The sequence below is a fragment of the Neomonachus schauinslandi genome, chromosome 5, assembly GCF_002201575.2.
Source record: "Neomonachus schauinslandi chromosome 5, ASM220157v2, whole genome shotgun sequence".
NCBI classification, from domain to species: domain Eukaryota; kingdom Metazoa; phylum Chordata; class Mammalia; order Carnivora; family Phocidae; genus Neomonachus; species Neomonachus schauinslandi.
Window position 1 is genome coordinate 51,518,413 of NC_058407.1, and position 16,548 is coordinate 51,534,960.

General features: G+C 39.1%; 2 protein-coding genes across 2 annotated transcripts in view; one reads left to right on the forward strand and one right to left on the reverse strand.

Annotated features, from left to right (window-relative positions):
- Positions 1-16,548, reverse strand: part of XPOT (exportin for tRNA) — a 177,562-nt gene that overhangs the window by 107,261 nt on the left and 53,753 nt on the right. The window contains exon 3 of the mRNA XM_044915375.1: positions 15,773-15,851. The gene's annotated coding sequence lies outside the window, so the exon portion shown is untranslated. The remainder of the gene's footprint in view (positions 1-15,772; positions 15,852-16,548) is intronic.
- Positions 1-16,548, forward strand: part of C5H12orf56 (chromosome 5 C12orf56 homolog) — a 95,541-nt gene that overhangs the window by 55,787 nt on the left and 23,206 nt on the right. Inside the window, exons 4-6 of the mRNA XM_021678547.1 lie at positions 3,792-4,200; positions 8,985-9,058; positions 15,850-15,994. Of these exons, the coding sequence (XP_021534222.1) occupies positions 3,792-4,200; positions 8,985-9,058; positions 15,850-15,994 (628 nt within the window). The remainder of the gene's footprint in view (positions 1-3,791; positions 4,201-8,984; positions 9,059-15,849; positions 15,995-16,548) is intronic.

The window sequence follows — 16,548 nt, forward strand, 5'->3', positions numbered from 1 at the left end:
TGGGATCGAGCCCCGCATCGGGCTCCCTGCTCCGCGGGAAGCCTGCTTCTCCCTCTCTCACTCCCCCTGCTTGTGTTCCCTCACTCGCTATGTCTCTCTCTGTCAAATAAATAAATAAAATCTTTAAAAAAAAAAAAAAAGATATCTGTTCATTGTCTTTTTCCTCATAAGATATGGAGAGTTTCCTGGCTCTTCAAATGTCAAGTAATTTTGGATTGCATCTGGGATATTTTGAATATTATGTTATGTGACTCTGGGTCATATGCCCATGAAGAGTTGGGTACTGGTCTCTGCCAGCCTCTCAGTTATGCTTAGATATCTGAGAACTTTTTTCTGTGTGTGTATGTTTTTTTTTAATTAATTAATTTATTTGAGAGAGAGAGCGCATGCATGCACAAATGGGGCGAGGGGCAGAGGGAGAGAGAGAATCCAAAGCAGACTCTACGCTGAGCATGGAGCCCTACATGGGGCTGGATCCCATGACCCTGAGATCCTGACCTGAGCTGAAATCAAGAGTCGGATGCTCAACTAACTGAGCCACCTAGGCACCCCTTTTTTTCTAACTTTGAATACAGAGTTGCTTATATTTCCCAGTTCTACTTTAGAAGAATCTTCATGGGGGAATTTTTTTTTTAAGATTTTATTTATTTATTTGACAGAGAGAGAGAGAGACCTCAAGCAGGGGAACGGCAGGCAGAGGGAGAGTGAGAAGTAGGTTCCCCGCTGAGCAAGAATTTGGATGTAGGACTCGATCCAGAGACCCCGGGATCATGACCTGAGCTGAAGGCAGATGCTTAACCAAATGAGCCGCTCAGGTGCCTCTTCATGGGGGAATTTTTTATTCAAGAGAGCTCAAATTCTGGATCTTGAGATCTAGGTCTATAGGACTTCTTATAGAAGAATCATTGTTCTCTATTGTTCTTCCTGTTTCTTATTTTTAGCATATTAATCTGACATCTATTTCAATGTATTAGGTTTCTAGCTCTCTGTGAAAACTAAACTCTCCATTTCATATTCACTTAACTTCTTTCTTATCCTTTTTAAGAATTTCTTAAATCAAATACCCATTTTTTCTAATTTAACATTTTTCTTCATTTCTTGATAGAGTATCAATATGCTAGCATATGTGTACTTCTTACTCTTTTCTTTTTTTAAGATTTTATTTATTTATTTGAGAGAGAGACACAGTGAGAGAGGGAACACAAGAAGGGGAAGTGGGAGAGGGAGAAGCAGGCTTCCCGCGGAGCAGGGAGCCCAATGCAGGGCTCGATCCCAGGACCCTGGGATCATGACCTGAGCCGAAGGCAGATGCTTAATGACTGAGCCACCCATGTGCCCCTGTGGACTTCTTATTCTTAGCTGAACTTGAGCCTAATAGGTTTTTGTGAAGCTGTTCCATTTTGCCTGTTGCTTTTTGGACTGTGACCCAACATTTTCAGTCTCAAGGAGTTTATCTGTCTTTGATGCAGAGGGAAAAAGGAAGAAAAAGTGATTTGTGCATACTTCTGATTTTGGAGTTCTCTTTCCTATTCTCTCATCTCTTCCTCTAATGTGGCTGGGCTCTCCCTAGAGATACACGGTCAGCTCATTAGAAAAACTCTTGACTTTTAGCAACTTAGTTCTATAAATATGAAGCTGACATGTGTGCAAATTCAAGGCTCTAGAACTCTTGCTTAATAACAAACTACTTTTTAATCAGACTAGTAAAGATGGGTATTAACTGAATTTCAAATGGAGAATACAGTTTAGTTTTATGAGTTGGCTTGCTTATCTCTTGAAGCTATAATTTCCATGGTATTTTCATTTATGCTGCCAAAAAGGTAATCCTTTTTAGAAATCCTTTTTATCTCTCCAAAATAATAGATTTTTCATATAAATGAATAACTGTCACTTCAAGTGAGATTTTCTGTAACTACCTAAAACCATTTTGCTGAGCTTTTATATGAAACATAGATTGTGCCTAAAATGAACATTTTAACATAATTTTATAACATTATGTAGCACAATCTACATCCTGGTTATTTAATGCTCTTCAATTTCCATAGAGAAAATTTTAGAATTATATTACCTGAAGGAATAAAGAAAAACTATCTCTTTAAAAAGAGGATTGCAGTATATATATCTTCCATTTCTGAGCTGGACATATTCATTTACCTGAAAATCCTTAGTGTGAGCATCTTATATTTTTAGACACTTGGATAATACTGTTACATAATCCTAGAATCCTACGAAAAAATAGGGTAAGGTAAGATAATTACTGAGCAGCATTTAGGGGTTGTGGGTTATATAGTAATTTGTTCAGTTGTGTGTTTAAAATCTCGCCATGCCATGTGCTGATCCACAGGGCAAGAAGGGTGCAGGAAGGAGGGGGTGCTCTTAAACTTTCCTTTCCAGATCACACTCCGGGACCACAATGCCAGTGTGCATATCCTTAAGCCTGAGGGTTTGGCAAGGGGTGGCTGTTTAAGAGGGAGGGAACTTGAATGAGCAAACGGAGGTGGCCACTTTATAGGTGTGTGTGTGTGTGCGCACATGCACCTGCAACATTGGGGGTGGAAGGAGCTGAGGGTTGGAACTCAACACAGTTCATAATGCTGTATAGATAATGAATGGATGTTATACGTGTTTAAAATTAATTTAAGGAGTAATAAAAACAAAGTGGCTATCCACTTTCAAGAGGTTCCAGTCTTATAAGGGAGACAGCATATTTTACTATAAAACAATAAACCAGCAATTCAAGGCAACATAGGATTGTATTAATAGCTAGCACCTATTGAGTGCTTCCAGTGTTATAAACACATTGCATATATTTTCTTATTTAATCCTCACAGAAACTTTTTTTTTTTTTTAAGATTTTATTTATTTATTTGACAGAGATAGAGACAGTGAGAGAACACAAGCAGGGGGAGTGGGGGAGGGAGAAGCAGGCCTCCCACGGAGCAGGGAGCCCGATGCGGGGCTCGATCCCAGGACCCTGGGATCATGACCTGAGCCAAAGGCAGACGCTGAACGACTGAGCCACCCAGGCGCCCCATCCTCACAAAAACTTATTGGGACTGGTGCTGTTATTGGTTCCTATTTTAAAATTAGGAGATTGAAGTTGAGGTCAACCAAAGTCACATAACCACTGAGTGGAAGAGCCAGGATTGGACCTTGGACCTCATCATGACCCTACAGCTTCTTAGCCTCTCCCACTTGCTTCCTCATAAAGCAGACTTAGAGAAACGGTCGTGGTAAGGTGGACAGCAGGGAAGGTGAGGGTGGAACACAGGATTGATCCTGAAAAATGGTGCTGATGCTATTGGAATGACACTGGAAAATCAGAGGAGTATTAGCAAGACATGAATTCAAGAAAACACCATTAAAAAAAAAAATTTCACTTCCTATCTCCATATGAATAGTCTTTTCTTTACAGGATCCATTTGAAATGCACAATGAAAGAAGAGTCAGGTTTCAAAAGCAGAATGAAAAGTTCTTTCATTGGAAATACTGGGGTTCTGTGAAGGACAGGCATAAAACTTTAGATATAGAAAGTGCTTTAAATGACATTGGGTACAGTTTTATTTCTGAAAGCAGGAAAATATAATGAAGAATTGTACCATACCTCCACTAGGTCAGTGGGTAAGCAAGTGAGATTAAATCACTCCCTTCTCTTAATAAGCATTCTTTTTATTTGAAAACATTTATTTACTTTCAGAGTCTTATATTGCTGCAACTGGGCCACTGGATTCTCCTTGTTCCTCACTGTTAGATTCTGAATATTATGTTTAACACTAACACCTACTTGACAGGTACCGCCAAGAGAGCAGCACACCATCCAAGGACTCAAGCTTCTGTCCTCCTTCAGACCTCAAGAAGCTGTCTCTTCATGGCCAAAGTGCCTTTCGACCCTTACCGACCCCCTCCAGGAGGAGATGTCAGACCACGTCAACCACTGCAAAGGTTGTCAGTGTGCCATCTTGCACAACCAACACAAAAGAACCCAAGGGACTTCCAGATCACAAAGGTTCTCTAAGTGAAATCCCTTTCAAGTGCAATGGGAACGGAAATGAGTTTTACTTAGGAAATTCCTCCCTGGCCTCCCCTTTACAGAACAACCCAAACCTAGAGAAAAAGGCATCGGAACTTCATTTGTACATTATTTCCACAACGTCATCAATATTTCTGCACTTAAAAAGTTCATGGAACAATTATATTATAGTAAGTGCTTTCATTAGTTAACTTTGGCTGGAGTGATTTTTTTTTATTTTTATTTATTTATTTATTTATTTTTAAGATTTTATTTATTTATTTGAGAGAGAGAGAGAGAATGAGAGAGAGAGAGCACATGAGAGGGGGGAGGGTCAGAGGGAGAAGCAGACTCCCTGCTGAGCAGGGAGCCCGATGCGGGACTCGATCCAGGGACTCCAGGATCATGACCTGAGCCGAAGGCAGTCGCTTAACCAACTGAGCCACCCAGGCACCCTGGAGTGATTTTTTTTAAAGATTTATTTATTTTAGAGAGAGAGAGTGTGAGCAAGGTGAGGGGCAGAGGGAGAGAGAATCCTGAAGCACGCTCCCCGCTCAGCGGGGAGCCCATCCACATGATCACGACCTGAGCTGAAACCAAGAGTGGCCTCTTAACCAACTGTGCCCCCTCAGGAGCCCCTGGCTGGAGTATTTCTTAAAGCAAACATGCTTTTCCTGCTTCCCCAAATTTCCATTTTGGAAATTTAGCCTTGGAATTTAATAATATGAAAGACAAACACACTGGACAATTAAGGATTTCATATTATTCAGGCTAAGGAAAATGCTCATTAATGAGGAGTGTCTTAAAGAAAAGGAGATCGACCAGGGGTTCTACAGAGGTGGGTAAATAAGGAAGTCTCCCGGGAATGCTGGAGAAGGAGGGAGAAGGTCTTATCTTGGAATATTTGTGAGCAGGGTGGTCTTTTTCTGTTGGCTGGGGTGATTTCTTAGCTATTTCTTTCAGAGCACAGAGCTCACATAAAGTTCAACACTGTCAATATGTCTCTATTTCTTAGCTGCACTATTGAAAGTAGGTTAATGGGATTCACTGTTACAGGAGCAGGTAATTTTATAGGGATTACCTAGTCTAAGCACCTTATTTTATAAATGAGGAAAGTGAATATTTTAGGTGACTTAAGAGTATATAGTGGGTTTAAGGGCAGAGTCGGAACTTTCATTTAGGGAATCTTTTTATTATACCAGGATCAGTTTTAAAATAAGTAATTTATTAACTGAATAATATGATCCTTTTCAATTATCTTCAATGATATGTAATTTTTATTAATGATCTTCCAACACAATAATATTAAAGAAATATGAAAGGCTCCATTCAGAAGAAGCTAGGGAAGCAGGAGGTTTTATAAATGGCTAAAACTGAAAGATTTCAAGGCAACTCGTCAGTTGTTTCTCATACACAGTTCAGAATGGTTAATGTTTAAATTAAATGTCTAATGTTCAAAATTTCTCCTTAAATTTTTATTTTATTTTAAATTTTTTTTAAAGATTTTATTTATTTTTAAGTAATCTCTACACCCAACGTGGGGCTCGAATTTACAACCCTGAGATCAAGAGTCCCATGCTCCACCAACTGAGCCAGCCAGGCACTCCTAAATTTTTAAACAGTGTTTTCCAAATTAAAAATGTAAACAAGTAATAAATAGAGGGGAAACCCTGGTCTATTAAAAGGAGGCCACATATGTTCTAATAGGAAACCCAAAACTTAATCTATCTAAATATTTCAAAATGACTGTTTATGTTTCCCTGATTTGACTAACTCCCAGTTTTAGTACTACTTTTAATTTTTTACTTATTTTATTATTATTACTATTTTTAATAAGATGGTTGAGGTTTATTGGTGTAATGATAGTGAATCAAATAGATTAATTATAACATTTATTTTCATTTTTTAAAAATTATTATTTTTTTAAATTTAAATTTTAGGTATTTAACATACAGTGCAGTATTGGTTTCTGGAGTAGAATTCAGTGGTTTATCCCTTACATACAACACCCAGTGCTCATCATGACAAGTGTAGTACTTACTACTTTTTAACTCTGCAGCAGAGGAATGGTTGGGGCAAGTCAGATGGGCAAACTCATAGCCCTTCTGATAATAAAAGCAATAACAATAACTGACATGTATTGTTATTAATAGGTAGGATCTGCTTTGATGCTTTCTGTATATTAACTCATTTAATCTGCAAAACAACCCCAGGAGGTAGGACTGTTATTCTCATTTCATAGATGAGGAAATTAAGGCACTGAGAAATTAAATGATATATGCAAGGTTGCACAACTTGCATGGAGCTGAGATTTGAACCTAGGTAGTCTGATTTTTTCCACTGAAATAAATGTGGGTGGAAGGGGGTTATCTTTGAGTTGGTAGATACTATCATTAAAAAATAATGTTCTGGGCGCCTTGGTGGCTCAGTTGGTTAAGTGTCCGACTCTTGATTTTGGCTCAGGTCATGATCTCAGCATTGTGAGATTGAGCTCCGCCTCGGGCTCTGCACTGGGCGTGGCGTCTGCTTAAGATTCTCTCTCTCCCTCTTCCTCTGCCCCTCTCCCCCTTAAAAAATAATAATGTTCTATCCCTTGAAAGATGGAAAATGGGTAAGCAAATATTTCATACATAAATGATGAATCAAGTTAGCCTTCATTCTAGTAAGAATAAGATATTAATTCAATATAAACATGTAAAAAGTTGTGACTTTTGTGACACCGTTTAATTCTTTCATCATGTTGATCACTTTGGTTATTCTTGGTGATGCCTTCATAAGTTTTAGGAAATTAAAAAAAAAATCATCTCCTAAATCAGTCAGACTTATCTTGGCTAACTGATCTCTTCTGCTTTGAGATCCAGAATGCTCATTCATGTTGAGATAGGGAAATGCTACTGGGAAAAAAGAATGGACATTTTAACTCTCTCTATATTTTCAGGTAAACCTAAACCATCCAGTGAGAAATTAGCACTCATTCTGATTTTAAGGATTTCCAAAGAGCTGAGTCTCATTCAGTAACCCATTTTATCTGTAACTTTCATCAACAATAATTACATCTGAGTTCTTTAAGCATCTCAAATTCTACAAAAACAATATATGGCAATTCTTTGCCCTTCATATGTTGTGAAAATAGGTGCTAGAAAGCTAAGTAACTAAGGAGTATCCCCAAATTAAAATTCTAGATTTAAGGGGCGCCTGGGTGGCTCAGTCATTAAGCATCTGCCTTCGGCTCTGGTCATGATCCCAGGGTCCTGGGATTGAGCCCTGCATTGGGCTCCCTGCCCAGCGGGAGGCCTGCTTCTCTCTCTCCCACTCCCTCTGCTTATGTTTCCTCTCTCACGTTCTCTCTGTCAAATAAATAAAATAAAATCTTTAAAAAAAAAATTCTAGATTTAAAGTAAACATAAACATTTTTTTTTTTTAAGTAGGCTCACTCGGGGCTTGACCTCACAACCCTGACATCAAGACCTGAGGTGAGGGGCACCTGGGTGGCTCAGTCATTAAGCATCTGCCTTCCACTCAGGTCATGGTCCCAGGGTCCTGGCATGGAGTCCCGCATCGGGCTCCCTGCTCAGCAGGAAGCCTGCTTCTACCTCTCCCACTCCCCCTGCTTGTGTTCCTTCTCTCGCTGTGTCTCTCTCTGTTAAATAAATAAATAAAATCTTAAAAAAAAAAAAAAAAGAGACCTGAGCTGAGAGCTCAGACGCTTAATTGACTGTGCCACCCAGGCACCCCAGTAAATATAAACATTTAGAGAGAAGCTGTCTTTTTTTTTTTTAACTTAAAACAATGACAGAAGTAGTAAGAACAGGGGCATCTGACTGGTTCAGCTGGTAGAGCATGCAACTCTTGATCTTGGGGTCATGAGTTTGAGCCCCATGCTGGGTGTAGAGCTTACTTTAATTGGATGTTGGATGTTGGATGTTGGTTGAACATCCAACTCTTGATCTCAGCTCGGGTCTTGATCTCAGGATCATGAGTTCAAGCCCTGGGCTGGGATCCACGTTGGGCATGGAGCCTACTTAAAAAAACAAACAAACAGATTGTAAAAAACAAAAGTTGTGAGAAAAAGCACATATTTCCCCCCTGCCCACCCACCCATCATCCTGCTCTGATATTAAGAATAAGACAGGGGTAAATTCGTCTGGAGTTGTAAATCAGCAACATTTCAGAAATTCTTTCTGACCTGTTAGGCCTCAGCATAAAATAAAAGATTCTTTAGAGAACTTGTTGAACACTGACCCATTTTTTTGGGGGGACCCAGAATGAATGGAAAATGGCAACACTAAAGATTTAAGGGAAAAATAACCCTATTGATAGGGGAATAGTTAACAAAACTATTATATAATCTATACTATGGAATACTATGTAATCGTTAAAACGATAGAAGTAAACCTATATACACAGACATGGAAAACTCTCCACCAGATATTAAGTGGGGAAAAAAGTCCCAGATTAATATATGTGATGTAATTGAGCTAGTATTAAATATGTATTATAAAAATATCATCTAATATGTATATATTATAGATGTATGTTATAAATAATATGTTTTTATATGCCTAAAAGGATATAAACCATACTGATAATAATATAGTAAGGTACTTTGTTGTTATTGTTATTTTTGATTCCAGTATAATTAACATACAGTATTATATTGGTTTCAGGGGTATAGTAAGGCACTTTGACTAGTGGGATGGGACGGGGAGGGAGAGACTTTTATCTTTTAGTTTATGCATTTTTGTACTGTTTGATTTTGATAGATCATTTTACTTTATAATGAGCAAATGTCATGTTTAAAACTTTTTAAAAACTATATAAGGAAAAACAATGCCCTGTGGTATTATTTACATAATCAAATCATGTACTATAGCAGGAATTAAGGAATAGATATATGATATTGACTAAAAGCAGGAGAAATTGATTTTCAGTAAACAGAAATTCTAACTATTCCCACCTTTTTTTCCTCTTTCAGAAAGCTACTCTTTTACAAGATCCCCTATATGTTAGTGAGCTCAGTCCTGCTATTGGAAGTCAAAAGCCATATAGGTAAGGAGTGATGATATGCCAGAGCCGCATGGGGGACTGTTCTCTCCTCTTTGCCTTTCCTAACTCCACGTGTTGCTGCCCATCACATTTATACCTCTACTTCCACTCTTTGCCTTGAATTTTAGGTCTGCAAACATAATTACCCACTGGACATCACCTCTCATAGGTCTTACAAGAACCTTAAAGTCAGCATATTCAAAAGAGAACTCAGCATCTTCCTTCTGGGACCTGAACTTCCTCTTGTGTTTCCTAACACAGGGCTTGCTGTCCTTATCCCCACAACACGTAAGCCAGAGTCCCGAATGTCATCTTTACCTTCTCTCTCCCCTTTACCACCTCCCACCCCCACAGCCAGTAAATCACCACAGGATTCATTGTTTTTCTCTAATATATCTGGATAATATCTACTTCTTTCCACTGTCACATGCTCAGCACAATTCCCTTTGTTCTGAGCTCCTACAGTATTTTCCTACCTGGCCTCTGCCTTCAGTCTTGACCCTCTCTAACCCACTCTCCATAACCAAAGAAATCTTTTGGAAGCACAAATCTGATCATGTAACTCCCTGCCTTAAAGCCTTTGAATGGCTCCCCATTGTCCTTAGGAGAAGGTCTAAACTCTACAATAGCTTATAAAGATCTTCCTGATGTCTCTTTTCATTTTTCCATCTTCAACTCTTGTGTCCCCTCAACTCCTGCCCTAAGCTGCTGATCCAAATGATCTTGCAGTTCTCAGAAAGCTCCCTGTTTGGTTTTTTTTGTTTGCTTTTTCCTCTATTCTGGAACCCTACTCTCTACTCTTCTTCTTCATGAATGACTTCAACTCATCAAGTCTTAGCTTAATATCCGTTCCTCTAAAAATCATTTCTCAAAGCTTCAATAAGAGGGGCCCCTGAGGGGCACCTGGGTGGCTCAGTCGGTTAAGCATCTGCCTCAGGATGGTCTCAGGGTCCTGGGATCGAGCACCCCATCAGGTTCCCTGCTCAGGGGGGAGCCCGCTTCTCCCTCTTCTTCTGCCTGCCGCTCCCCCTGCTTGTGCTCTCTCTAATAAATAAATAAAATCTTTAAAAAAATTTTTTTAAACAGATGGGCCCCTCCATAACATCCTGTGCTTACCATCTTGTAGCATTTAACAGTCTCTCTTATGATTGCTTGTTTGATTACATGCTGCCCTATTATACACTATGCTCCTTAAGGGCCAGGACTGTACCTTGGTCACTGGCACATAGTAGGCTGCCTTTATAGAATGAATGAATAAATTGTTAAAACAATTAAACCTGAATCTGACTTAAAAGTGTGGGCATGTTAGCACTGAAAAGGAATGAGGTCTTGACACGTGTGACAACATGGATGAACCTTGAGGAAATTACACTAAGTGAAATAAACCAGACATAAAAGGACAAATATTGTATGACTCCACTTATTTGAGGCATTGAGAATAAGCAAATTCATAGAAACAGAAAATAAAATAGAGGTTACTAGGGGCTGAGGGGAGAGGGGTATGGGGACCTACAGTTAATCAGTATAGAGTTTCTGTTTGGGAAGATGAAAAAGTTCTGGAAATGGAGAGTAGTGATGGTTGCACAACATTCTGAATGCACTTAAGACCACTGAATTGTATACCTAAAAATGGTTACAGTGGTAAATTCTATATTATGTATATTTTATTTCAATTTTAAAACAGGTAGGGGTGTGTATGTGTGTGTGTAAGTAAGGGAATAGATAAAACCAGATTGGAAAAATGTTAAAGATTATTGGATCTAGGTGATAGATATATGCTGTTTCTTTTCAATTTTCTCCATTTTTGTGTATGTTTAAAAATTTCCATAATAAAAGTTTGTAAAAGGCTTAAGAAACATAATAAGCAAATATAACAAGTATCTGATTTATATCTTGATTTTAACAAACCAAAAGTAAAAAGACATTTTTAAGACAATAAAGGACATTTGAGTATGGACTGGGTATTAGCCAATACCAAAGAATTATTGATAATTTTGTTGGATGTGATAATGATTATTTTGTAAGAAAATGTTTGTTTTATTTTAAGATATGTTCTGAGGTATGTAGGGGTTAAATAACAATGTTTGTGATTTCTTTTTTTAAAAGATGGTAATACAGATAGCTTAGAATTTCTACATGTTTTAAAAATAGAATTTCCATATATTTTCATATGTTTACTTTACAAAAGTATCAGTTTTAATTTTAGTGCTTATTTAAAGTGATTTTAAAACTAATTGGATAATAAAATAGGCTTTAACTTTGTATATGTGTGACTTGAAATTTGTCCTTGAAAGTCAGAAGGAGAGTTCTACCACTATCTTGACTCAGGAAAAGCATATTTCTTGCAAAGTTAATTCCTGAAGGCAACATATTTAAAATGCAGTAATTTAAAATGCACTGTGAGGAATGTGGTAATATGTATAAGATATACAAGACAGTTCTCTGCCTGCAAGGTACCGTCAGTTTAAAGGGAGTAAATACTCTTTGGGTTTTCAAATTAGAACTCTGTCACCAATGTGAGCTCTGTAACCTCACACGGATGCATAGGGACCACTGTGAATATATACACAGTGCTTTTGAGATAATCTATGATAAGCCTTTTCTAGCTTTAAAGCATTATACAAATGTATTATTTATATAAAATATCCTGAAAATGAAAAAATACAGGAAATCCAGAAAAATGAAAAATACAGGAAAAGCAGAGCTCATCATTAGATCAAGAATCCTTCTTGCCACACCTTTTGGGTGAATTTATGTTTTCTAGCTGATGAAAATATAAAATATCTGTTAAAATTAATGAAAAATTTCCCCTTATTCTGAAATTGAATAATGGAGTCTTCTGGCAGTAGACTTTTTATTATTTAAATTAGTCAAAGTTTATCATCTATGTAAAGACAAATATTCTCTGAATGGTCAAAGAAACTGCGACTATATAGAAATATAGACTCCTGAATCTAACTTATATTTATGATGTATATGAGACCTCAATTCATATATGAATTTATTTTTATTTTTATTATTATTTTTTTATTTTTTAAGATTTTATTTATTTATTTGAGAGAGAGATTGAGAGAGAGAGCACATGAGAGGGGGGAGGGTCAGAGGGAGAAGCAGACTCCCTGCTGAGTAGGGAGCCCTTTGCGGGACTCGATCCTGGAACTCCAGGATCATGACCTGAGCCGAAGGCAGTCACTTAACCAACTGAGCCACCCAGGCGCCCTATGAATTGATTTTTAGTATAAGGAGATTAGTGTGCTTTTTCTTACGAAATTTGGTTATTTATTTATTAAAAAACTTTATTTATTTACTTGAGAGAGAGAGAGCAAGAAGAGAGACAGAGAGACAAGCAGACTCTCCACTGAGCACAGAGCCCACCACAAGGCTCCATCCCTGGACCCTGAGACTTGACCTAACCGAAGTCAGACGCTTAACTGACTGAGCCACTCAGACACCCCTGTTTTGGTTTTTTTGAAAGAAAAGTTTGGTATTACAGTCTGTTATCATAGGTGCCACAAGATAAAAACTGTTTCTATATGGATTGCAGCAAATTGCTGACTAATGGGAAAAATAGGAAAGTCAATTTGAAAGTAATTCTGCTGGTATTCTTTCCAAACTTGTGCTTTTCTAAGCTCATCAGTTTGTGAAAACTACATTCCTGCTATTTTTGCAGTTCTCAGAGAATAGAGGAATTTTATAGTTATTTTTTAAATGAAATGTAATTGTAATTAGAAGTGGATGTATAGGGAAGTGGGATCTCAAAGCTCATTCCTATTTTATACCATTTATTAAATACTTACTGTGTGCTAAGCACAGACTAAAGTATCAAAACAATGGGATAGGTACTATAATCCTCTCCATTTTACAGATGAGGAAATTGAGGCACAGAGAGACTAGGTAACTTGCCCATGGTAATTACTCAGCTGAATAGAGGGAGATCTAGAACTCTGATCAGCCTGTCTGACCCCCGTGTTTATAATCGTGTTCTTCTGCCTCTGTGACTTTTTTTTTTTTTAAGATTTTGTTTATTTATTTGAGAAAGAGAGCACACATGAGTTGGGGGAGGGGCAGAGAGAGAGAGGGGGAGAAGCAGGCTCCCGCTTCAGCAGGGAGCCCGATGTGGGGGCCGATCCCAGGGTCCTGGAATCGAGCCCCGCATCAGGCTCCCTGCTTGGCGGGAAGCCTGCTTCTCCCTCTCCCACTCCCCCTGATTGTGTTCCCTCTCTTGCCGTGTCTCTCTCTGTCAAATAAATAAATAAATAAATCTTAAAAAAAAACACAACAAAAAACAGCTGAGCCACCCAGGCACCCCCTGCCTCTGTGATTTCTATCACTGAATTCTTGTTTTTTAAAATATTTTATTTATTTATTTGTCAGAAAGAGAGAGCATAAGCAGGGCGAGGGGCAGAGGAGAGGCAGGCTCCCTGCTGAGCAAGGAGCCTGATGCGGGACTCGATCCCAGGAACCTGGGATCATGACCCAAGCCAAAGGCAGATGCTTAACCAACTGAGCCACCCAGGCGTCTCTATCACTGAATTCTTGATGATCATTTCTCTTTCAGGGTCTCCACTAGAAAAGAACTGTTTTTTGGGGAAGTTAATAAGAGCGGCTCATTGGGATGCCTGGGTGGCTCAGTCGGTTAAGCGTCTGCCTTCGGCTCAGGTCATGACCCCAGGGTCCTTGGATTGAGTCCCATGTCAGGCTCCTTGGTCAGTGGGGAGCCTGCTTCTCTCTCTGCCTGACGCTCCCGCTGCTTGTGCTCTCTCTTTCTCTGACAAATAAATAAATAAAATCTTTTTAAAAAAATAAAAGAGCCTCATTGACTGGATAGAGAAGATCTTAGATTTAAAAAAAAAAAAAATGGGGGAGGTAGTGGGCAAGAGCCAAGATTCCATGTAGTAGTATTGGGATAAATGGTTGGTATCAAGATTTATGGAGTAGGTGGCAAAAATATATATATATATTTTTTGACAGAGAGAGAGACAGCGAGAGAGGGAACACAAGCAGGGGGAGTGGGAGAGGGAGAAGCAGGCTTCCGCGGAGCAGGGAGCCTGATGCGGGGCTCGATCCCAGGACACTGGGATCATGACCTGAGCCAAAGGCAGATGCTTAATGACTGAGCCACCCCGGCGCCCCCCCCCTTTTTTATTTTTTGGTAAAAATATTTTTAATTCAAGTCAGAAATTCTAGGAAGTTTCCATCAACCTACACAGAACATGAAATGCCTCTCCTACCATTACTTTGCACCCTTCTTTTCCTTTTTTTTTTTTAAAGATTTTATTTATTTATTTGAGAGAGAAAGAATGAGACAGAGAGAGAGCATGAGAGGGGGGAGGGTCAGAGGGAGAAGCAGACTCCCCACTGAGCAGGGCACCGGATGTGGGACTTGATCCTGGGACTCCAGGATCATGACCTGAGCTGAAGGCAGTCTCTTAACCAACTGAGCCACCCAGGTGCCCCTCCACTTACTTTAAAGTAAGCTCCAGTAAGCTCCCAACGTGGGGCTTGAACTCATGACCCTGAGATCAAGAGTCACACACTCTACTGACTGAGCCAGCCAGTATGAACTTGGACAGGTCACTTAACCTCTCTATCATCCTATAAATGCAACAGTAATTCCCAGTTCTGCCCTCTTAGTGGGACTGAATGAGCTAGTCCATGAAAAGTGCCCAGGACAGGTACACAAATCACAACAACGGGGCAAAATAGGATTAGTGTGATATATAAGAAGTGTGGAAAAAGTGCTATGGGAGAGGTTCCCCATTCATGGTGGAACTAGGGAAAGGTTTAAGGGGAAGGTGTTCCTCTTTTCAGCAAAGCCAGCTTTTCCTGAACTGTGGAACACACACGGGTCAGTGACAAGAGATGAAGGCATTTGGTACTCTGACATGGCAGGAAATAACTTCGAATTCCATAGTGGAAAAGTGATTCCTTTTCCAACTAGTCCAATCTCATTAGGGAGAACCTCTCAGCTTGGTGCCAAAAATGGCAGCTCTCTAACACATGCTCATCTGCCTTTCTGTCAAAGAGAGGGAGGCCTTAGGCTTGGAATGTGGGGCATCAACTTAGAACTTGTGATGCTTTCATGCTATTTTTACAGTTACCTGCTATTTATGGCACATGATACTGGTTCTCCCTGTAAAGTAGTGATACAAAGTTTTCTTTATAAATAAACTTCTTGGGGCGCCTGGGTGGCTCAGTTGCTTAGGCGTCCGACTCTTGGTTTCAGCTCCAGTCATGATCTCAAGGTCATGAGATCAAGCCCCTGGTTGGGCTCTGTGCTCAGCGTGGAGTCTGCTTGAGATTCTCTCCCTCTCTCTGCCCCTCCCTCTGCTCCCATGTGTGTGTGCACGTGCTTGTTCCCTCTCTCAAATAAATAAAATCTTACATAAATAAACTTCTCTACACACACACACAAAGTGAGTTGATTTAAAGAAAAAATATGAAGCAAATAATATTACGTATGGTTCATTCAGTATGGTAAATGGTATGTGGACAAACCGTGGGCTAGGGAATGAAAGAGGGACAACAGTTTCTGAGGGACACTGAGAGTATTCCTGATGTGCTGGATACCACTTGAGTAAAGGGGCATGGGGAAAAGTATGTCTGGAGAGTAATAAAAAGTTCAATCTGGGGAAAGCAAGGTTCATTACTAATGAGTAATAAAGCTAGAAGCACAAAACTATATTAAAATTCCATTAGTAACAAAGTTTTACAAACCTGTCAATAATCGTTGATCTTCCTCAACTGCTGTTTACCATTTTTCACATGGAAATTTTTTTCTTGTGTTTCTGTAGATCTGAGGAGAAAATTAAGCACTTCAGTCAACTTAAATCTGAACTTTTTCTTAAAGACAATACTTTGAGGAAGATATTTTGCTTAATTACGGAACTTAAAGTAGCAACCCAGAAAAACTTCATTCTGAAACGGCTTTTCTGGAAAGTAGGTGTTTTGTTTTATTTTTAATCTTTGAAACTTGTTCCACCTGTTTATCAAATGCAGTATAATCAAGCATAAAATAAAATACAAATAAATGTCTTGTATTCAGAGCTGTATTTTATTTTATTTTAGAGGGAAAGAGAGAGAGAGCATGTGGGGGTAGGGAGAAGCGCAGAGGGAGAGGGAGAGAGAGAATCCTCCAGCAGACTCCCCACTGAGCGTAGAGCCCCAAGTCGAAATCAAGAGTCAGACTCTCAATTGACTGAGCCACCCAGGTGCCCTGATGGAGGCTGTACTTTAAAATGTTGACTAAATTTAATGCAATCATGACTCAGTACTTGAAATGTAACATAATCCATAATGTGTATGTGTGTTGCAGGGGAGATGGGGAAAGAGGACAATGGCAGCAAAAAGACAATACCTTACCTGGGTTGGGTTGGTGAGTCAAAGATAATTAGAGGGGAAGCTTCTGGCATGCAAGATGTATGAGTATAGACAGTGAGATGGAAAAGCAGATTTCCAAGAAGGTTTTACCTTAAAACTTACAATAAGTATAC